We start from the raw sequence: 8,735 nt of genomic DNA, 5'->3' as shown, positions 1-8,735 counted from the left end.
GAAAAATCGACAACGCCATAGCAAGCCGTCGCAGCCGAGTAATTCCAACACGGGATTTGTCAGAGACTGCAGTCGATGCAAGGGGTCGCACGACCATAAGAAATGCCCAGCGTACGGGAAGACCTGCAGGAAGTGTAACGGAAAGAATCATTTCGCCAACAGTTGTAAAAGAGTCAAGGTTGACGCAATTCAACAATATGAGAGCGATGACGAGTTCATCATCGATGCCGTAGAAGTCCGGGAGAAGGAAGACTGGGTAATTTCAATACAAGTCAATGACATTACTGTTCCATTTAAACTAGACACAGGAGCCCAAGCCAACCTCCTGCCGCTGGACTACTACGAGACGATGGTACCTAGACCCAAACTTAATAAGACTGTGGGTTTATCTGCTTATGGGGGAAGCAAAATCACGACTTTCGGTGAGATTGACGTCACGACGAAAGTCAAAACGGCCACAGTGAACACCAAAATGGTCCTCGTCGAACAGGGAGGAAGACCAATTCTGGGACGTGAAACATGCGTCCACCTGGGTTTGGTGAAGCTGATTTACGAAGTAGACTTGCAGAAAATGGCCACCGAAGAAACTGGAGAGGCTCAATTTCCAGGAGAAGGTAAACAAGAATTTAGAGACAAAATAATTCAAGAATTTCCGGAAGTCTTTAAAGGAATCGGACGGTTAAGAACAGCGTGCCGAATTCAACTGCGAAACGATGCCATTCCGGTTACAGTGGCTCCTCGGCGCATACCGTACTCGTTACGAGGGAGGTTGAGAGCCGAGTTGGACAGGTTGCAAGGCCAAGGAATTATCCATAAGGTAAATGAACCAACGCCCTGGGTCAGTCCATTGGTGATACGAGAGAAGAAAGACGGATCTCTACGGTTATGTTTGGATCCGAAGACGCTAAACGAAAACATACGACGGGAACATCATCAACTGCCGACTAAAGAAGAAATTGAAGCAGAACTGGCAGGGGCGAAGTACTTTTCCAAGCTGGACGCGGCATCTGGCTTTTACCAAATTCCACTTGACAAGGAGAGTCAGTTGCTTACGACCTTCAACACTCCGTTTGGCAGATACTGCTTCGAAAGGCTACCGTTCGGAATTGCTTCAGCGCCGGAAATTTTCTTCAAACACTTTAGCCAAATCTTTGACTCCGCATCCGGTGCAAGGCCGCTACACGACGATGTTCTCGTTTGGGGAAAAACGTCGGTGGAGCATGACAACAATCTCAGAATAGCGCTCTCAAAGCTCAAGGAAGCAAGAGCGACCCTGAATGTGAAGAAGTGTGTTTTCAAAGCAGCCGGCGTCACATACATGGGAGAAATCATCTCGAGGAAGGGAGTAGCGCCGGACCCCAGGAAAATCGCAGCGATACTGGAGATGCCGACGCCAGCGTCCAAGGCAGAGGTTCAGCGTGCACTTGGTGTTGTCAATTTTGTGGGGAAGTTCATCCCAAACCTCTCAGCACACACGACGCATTTACGCAGCCTCAAGAACAAGGACATAGATGATCTACAGATACTCCCGGAACACCACCAAGAGTGGAGGCGCATAAAAGAGATCCTGACGAAATCTCCAGTACTACGGTACTACGACCCACGGAAAAAAACGAAGATTTCGACCGATGCTTCAAAAGACGGTCTGGGAACAGTACTAATGCAACGGCACGGGGACGATTGGTGCCCAGTAGCATACGCCTCGAGAACCCTCACCGTGGCGGAAACCCGATACGCGCAGATTGAGAAGGAGAGCCTGGGCCTTGTATTCGGATGTCAGAAATTTCACAATTATATCTATGGAAAGGAGCTGACCCTGGAAACAGACCACAAACCCCTGCTGGCTATGAAGAAGAGAGTATTGGCGGAAGTCCCACCTCGCCTCCAGAGACTATTTCTCAAACTGATGAGATACCACTTTACGATGATATTCACGCCGGGGAAAAGTCTAGTCCTTGCAGACGCCCTATCCAGAGCCAGCCTTCCGTTGAAGCCTGGGGAAGACGATGAAATTGGCAAAGAAACCGAGTTCCATATCAACTCGGTGGTCAAATCACTTCCGTTCGGAAAAGCAATGATGGAACGTCTCAGGATCGAAACCGGAAAGGATGCTGAACTTCAAAATGTCCGACAGCAGATACAGGGCGGGTGGACATCAAAGGACAGAGCAATATCAAGCTACGCCAGCATCAGACACGAACTCACAGAAGTCGGTGGTCTGATTTTGAAAGGCTCTAGGATCGTAATTCCGAAAATACTGAGGGAGCACATACTAAAAGTCATCCACGATGGACACTTGGGCATAGTCAAGTGCCGTCGAAGAGCTCGACAGTCAGTATACTGGCCGAATCTCAACATGGCGATAGAAGACCAATGCAAGACATGCTCCACTTGCAACATGTACCAATACGCCCAACAACAAGAGCCGTACATACTTCGAGAAACACCGGACAAGCCGTGGGACCGAGTTGCCACTGACATATGTCATCACGCAGGCAACAATTTTCTGGTTGTCATAGACGCATACTCCAACTACATCGAAATTGAGCGAGTGAAGACAACATCGGCGAAGGTCGTTATCAGTAGCCTGAAGAGAATCTTTGGTCGACATGGCATTCCGCAGGAAGTCTTATCCGACAACGTACCGTTCGACTCCCAGGAGTTTCACGACTTCGCAAGCAGCTATGGATTTGTGACAACGAGGTCAAGTACCAAGTATCCACAGTCGAATGGTCTTGCGGAAAAAGGGGTCCAGATTGCGAAGAGGATTTTAAAGAAAGCACTGCACTCCAACGAAGACGTTCAACTGGGCCTGTTGAGCTACAGGAACACTCCGTTGGATGGGGGAAAATCACCAGCGGAACTGCTAATGGGACGTTTCTTGAGAACACGCCTGCCAACGTTTCAGAAAGAAAAACAAGAGTGGAAACCACCGAAACAGAAGCAGCGGAGCAAAGGCAGAGAATTGGGGCAACTTCAACCCGGCAACGTCGTACGCGTACAAAATCAACAAGGCGTTTGGGCGAACAAAGGTCAAATCTTGGAAGAAGTGGCTCCCAGGTCTTACAACGTTCGGCTGGAAGAAGGAGGAATCTGGAGGAGAAACAGACGACACCTGAGGCCAGTTCGAGAACCAGTTGGAGGAGTCCTGAACCGCATGGATAATCAAACGGACACTGACGAGACAGTCACATACGAGTTTCCAAACATCAACCCTAGAAAGGTTCCAGAACAAGGGCGTCCAGCAGCGACGCAGAGATGCTCGACTCCAAGTCCAGAAACAGTATCACTGACAACATCCGCAGACACAGCGAGGAACGGTCCAGATAGCGACAGGAGTAACGCCGGGCAAGACGAACGTAATAACCCATCGCCCAGCCCGCGAGATGCACCACCGGAACCAAAGAATCATTCCAAGGGTACCGACATCGGACTAGGACCGAGTCATCAAACACCGACGCAAGCAGAGGCGAACAATCATGTACAAGTCACGACGACGGCGGCAGGACGACCAAAACGGAATCGGAAAATACCGGACAGATTGGGACTCTAAAGACAGTATCATAATAGGGTCTCTTTCTTTGTTTTTAAAAAAAGAGAAGATGTATTGTTAATAGAAAAAATAGATTGAGTTTTTTCACTTAATCATAGACAATGAGTTATCTCTATAAAAAAGTATTCCCGCGATAACGATTGTGTATATATTGAAACATTTTATTGTACAACACGCAGTATGAGTTCCTTGATCACTTAATAAACTTAGTTATGATTTTAACGAGTGTTTTCCATCAACCAACTAATAAGTAGTTAGAATAAGGTTAGGATAAGAGAAAACAAAACAGAGATGGTCTTCATGGGATAGCCATCAATAGTGATGGCCATCTTTATAGAGTTTAAGGTCTCACTATAGGTCTGGTCGTGGACCTTAGACCTTTTGGAGACCTGAGACTGGGAATACGGAGTTTCGTCCCCCCCTGGTCTCTTGCCTTGCGTAGGAGGGGGGTCTTCCTTATTGGAGACCTCCCCTGACCTTTGCTTTTCACGGCGGCGTCGATTCCGCTTTTGGTTTTTATTAAGGGACTCTTCCCCATCGATCCCTTGCTTCGCCAGCTGGGTCTTGCCAGTGGCAGACCCTTGAAGGCTAGGCCGGGTTCTATTTGGGGAGAGTCCCTCTAGCTTAAGGGTGGGTTCTTCCGAGCCCTCCCCTTGTTTTGGGTTGGGTACTTTCGAACCCTTCCCCTGCTTTGGGTTGGGTCCTTTCGAACCCTCCCCCTGCTTTGGTTTGGGTCCTTTCGAACCCTCCCCCTGCTTTGGGTTGGGTCCTTTCGAACCCTCTCCCTGCTTAAGGCCGGGTTCTTTCGAACCCTTGCCCGGTTTTTGTTTTTTGTTTATTTTGTTGTGCATCCATTTTTGGTCCAACGAGAAAAGAGGAAAGTAGAAGGTCACCGCCCTTAATCCTCTGTCCGGGCGGAGGGCTAATTACAACGGGGTTTCGCCTGGTTCCCCGAGGGGATCGTTCATGATACCGTATTTACGCTTCCCCGGTACCATTCAGCCCTCAGCACGATACCTTACACCTTAGCTTAAGGAAGAAGCAGAGCCTTAGTTGGCCAGCATGAAGGGTTTCCCCTCCACCTGTTACTCCCTTCCACCGCGAAGAGGTACAAGGTTGCAGTTTATGGAAGGGTCACCTCCTCTTAGATTCTCACACTGTTCTCACAGGGGTAGAACAACGATCATTACTGGCCGGTGATTTACTGTCTTTAACTTCTTTATAGCCATTTAACCTCAGCATATTATGTGCTCTTGTACCACTTCAAAATAAGTTATGGTTTAACTTTAAATAATTTAATTGTAAGATTTGAACGTTATTTCATAAAAGTAGGTACATTTTGGTCCCAGTGGCGTAGCTAGACCTTTTGCCGCCCCCTTAATACATAGAAATAGTTTTCAAAGCTAGTTTAAAATGGAGTATTGACCGTCGCTTCAGTTACCATGAAGTGAAAAGTGCCGCCCGGGGCCGGCCACCCCCCCTAGCTACGCTACTGATTGGTCCATGAAAATTAAGTTAGACTGGCAGAAAAAACCTGGAAAAGTTGGGGAATTTTAAAATGAAAACTTTGTGGCAACTTGGATTAAGATTTAGAGGGAATAATCTTTTCTTGGGTAATAAGTCCTTTCTTTGAATGCGGGCTGACTCTACTACTAAACATATATTATTGAGGGCAAGGTTTAACTAATTTTCTTTTCAATATTATAGAAACTAAGATGCATCGCCAAGATAAATCCAGAGAATCCGAAAGAGTTAATAAACGTAAAGATCCTTTTTTTGATAAACAAAATATCCCAATATGATTGGATATGAATTAAAAATAAAATCCTGTAGTAATTTTGGGAAATTGGCTTATGAATAAATGATTTTTTCGAAATTGTGTCCAATATTTTGTAATATTTGCAGAATTTAGGTTTTTTATCACAACGGAATGTGCGTTTTTCAAAAGAAGTTTCCTTAAAAAACTGAATTCAAAGTATTTCAGAAAATCTGGGCTAAGTGTTTTCTACCGAAATTATCTCTAATGTTTACAGAATTCCGTTTTTTGCAACACATAAACGTTTTATAAAAACACAAGTCTTTCAGTTTGTCCTATATACAGAACGGTATGCCATATTTACAGAAAAACGTTTTATAAAAACACAAGTTTTTCAGTTTGTCCTATATACAGAACGGTATGCAATATTTACAGAATTACGTTTTATAAAAATACAAGTTGTTCAGTTTGTCCTACAGAACGGTATGCCATATTTACAGAAGTACGTTTTATATAAACACAAGTTGTTCAGTTTGTCCTATAGAACGGTATGCCATATTTACAGAAGTACGTTTTATATAAACACAAGTTGTTCAGTTTGTCCTTCAGAACGGTATGCCATATTTACAGAAGTACGTTTTATATCAAAACACAAGTTGTTCAGTTTGTCCTACAGAACGGAATGCCATATTTACAGAAGTACGTTTTATAGAAACACAAGTTGTTCAGTTTGTCCTATAGAACGGTATGCCATATTTACAGAAGTACGTTTTATAGAAACACAAGTTGTTCAGTTTGTCCTTCAGAACGGTATGCCATATTTACAGAAGGACGTTTTATATCAAAATACAAGTTGTTCAGTTTGTCCTACAGAACGGTATGCCATATTTACAGAAGTACGTTTTATAGAAACACAAGTTGTTCAGTTTGTCCTATAGAACGGTATGCCATATTTACAGAAGTACGTTTTATAGAAACACAAGTTGTTCAGTTTTTAAAACCAAACAAGTTCAAGTTCAAGTTCAAGTTTTATTGACAATCTGATATATTTTTATACATAAGGTATTCTAGGGCCAAGTCAATGAGCGACTTATAGCCCTTTTAATTTAAGATAACAACCTTCTTTAAATTGTAAAAAACAGACAAAAAAGGGACACGTAAAAAGAGTTCCCTTTTTTGTATAAAAGAGAAAAAAAGAAAAATTAACAGACTCTGACACAAAAAGATTAAGTGTTAGAAAGTTAATTTGCAAATCAATTAAGAATTACTAAGTTAATTAAAGAAATAAATAAAAAATATACATAATACATTTTGCAATGACTTTAAAAAAAACGTTACATTTTTATTTAACATATTTGTTCTGTGAAATTTACAATACAAATATCTGTAATTTTTACATAATTAATCTATAAGTGAAAATTTTGTTTTTATCTGTTAAAAAAACAGTTTGTAACTGTAAAATTTTATTTCGGAAATGTCTGTAAAGAAATCAGAACATTTCTGGAATGATTGTTTACCAGATATTTTCTGTAATTCATACAACATAAATTTCTCTCAGTGTAGTCTACGGAGATCGCTCTTTATTCTACAACATTGATGATTTACTGTCACACAAACACATGAATATATATGTCTCCGATAACTCTTTTACTTTAAAACAATTTTTAAAAGTAAGAATTTTAGGGTGTCTAATCTGATGGTTAATATGATAAAATTCCTTATTACGATATAGGGTTAGTAACATATTTAAATTATTAAAAATAGTTTTCAAAGACTTCTTACTACATTTAAAACCTTCGGCGCTTCCATAAAAAACGATGTCGTATACATAATTTGTTTCAACTCTCACTTTTCGTTCAGGTGAATAAACGCGGGGTCTGTGATAAGAGGATAATACTTATAATAAAAGATACAAATTACTATCATGAAATAAGTTGCTTTTGTTATAAGTAAAATAAAAAAATTATTTAAATTAAATAAATTTCAACATTTTGAAGAGTATGAATATCTTAGGCATGACAGATTCTTATAATGTTTGTAGTGCTTGAATGTAATCGTATTTAATCAGAGTTTGAAATATTGGGGAATTGGTGAGTGTTTTACCCCATAGAGTCCGTGAACCAGATATGTGAATTTTTACTACTAGCTCGGGGAATAATCGAAAATTTTATTTATAAAGTTGTTCATTTGGCCAAATCCGGTACAAAATTTTGAAAAAAATCAACAAATCCAAAATCCAAAAATTTCGCTCCCATAGACTTTGTATGACAAATCCACCATTAAAAATCCTGGTCCAAAATCCCGTATACAAAAGATGCAAATGTCTGACCCCTCGGTTTTGGCAGATATACATCATAAAATCAAATTTTAATTTTTGGGGCAGTTGCAATAAAATGAATTTTATAGTTTTCAGGTGAAAAAGAACGGATATTGTGAAAAGAACAATTGATGCATAGAACAAAGATAGTCTAAAATATATGCAGGATGTGGCAAACGGAAAAATGTCGTATAAAACGTGGCAAGAAGAATTGATGTATGTTTCGGATTTCTGCAAAGCTAAGAAAGTGGTTTTACCAGTATTCTTCACGGCTCCTGACGCTTTGGGGATTTTAAGCAACGCATTTAGGACAAATGAAGCAATTGTTACAAAAGATATGTTGGATCCTATAAATGTAATGTAAGAAAACGAGTTATTTTTGGATAGCTGCTAGAAAGACGTAGTTATTTAATTATTTTTAATAATACTAAACCAAATTATATTATTATGGGATATGAAAATAATTTTTAATACAGTTAAATTTAAAGTAGTTTTGCAAGAATTAAGCTAGTTCTTTGGTTTATTCTCTATAAAATATTTCACATTGCAGGATACGTCAGTACTCCGCTATGGGTATTATTGACAAAAGGTTTGACTCGGAATATTGGACACTCCAGGATAATTGTCTCACAGATAAGAGCACCGATGTTCAGGGCGAGATCATTATTGTCGTAGAATCTTTCTGTCACGTTCTACTCATTTTGGAGATTCTCATAACGTTTCTGTAAAGAAGGTTTCCGAAGTAGCTTGAACTTTTTCGGAACCACCATCGATTACAATTTGACACCCTGTGTAAACGCTAAAACTAACTTCATCTGAGAACTATAAAGAACTTTAAATCTAGAGGTATAGAATAGTAACAATGAAAATTTTTGGAAAACACCCAATGAAGAGAGGAAGACGTCTCTCGAGAGCTTGTGATGCATTCATATCCTAGAAAACAAAGCAATTATTAAAAATTTGCAATAAATTAGTATATATACTAATTATACCATTTTGTGAGTGAGATATCGAGAAAACATTACAGTTTTGTGGTAGAAACATTTTAAAAATACTAAAAAACAAACTCTAAGAAGAAAAAATGAATTACATATTATTTTTAGGCCTTT

General features: G+C 40.5%; 1 protein-coding gene across 1 annotated transcript; it reads left to right on the top strand.

Moving 5' to 3' along the window:
• The first annotated feature begins 7,783 nt into the window (after positions 1-7,783).
• LOC149926933 (uncharacterized) lies at positions 7,784-8,354 on the top strand. The gene is made up of 2 exons (XM_090157774.1): positions 7,784-7,986; positions 8,177-8,354. Exons 1-2 carry the CDS (start codon positions 7,787-7,789, stop codon positions 8,352-8,354), a joined length of 378 nt encoding a protein of 125 aa, XP_090013900.1. The 5' UTR covers positions 7,784-7,786.
• The last annotated feature ends 381 nt before the right edge of the window (positions 8,355-8,735 follow it).

The sequence above is a fragment of the Leiobunum rupestre genome, chromosome 9 (genome assembly GCF_980474605.1).
Source record: "Leiobunum rupestre chromosome 9, qqLeiRupe1.1.hap1, whole genome shotgun sequence".
NCBI classification, from domain to species: Eukaryota; Metazoa; Arthropoda; class Arachnida; order Opiliones; family Sclerosomatidae; genus Leiobunum; species Leiobunum rupestre.
This window is presented reverse-complemented; position numbering and strand designations above follow the sequence as displayed.

Excerpts from the sequence above, each read along its gene's own strand:
- LOC149926933 (XM_090157774.1), top strand. The coding sequence starts at position 7,787 with ATGCAGGATGTGGCAAACGGAAAAATGTCGTATAAAACGTGGCAAGAA. Across the intron at positions 7,987-8,176 it reads TTGGATCCTATAAATGTAAT|GATACGTCAGTACTCCGCTA; the intron begins GTAAGAAAACGA and ends TTCACATTGCAG.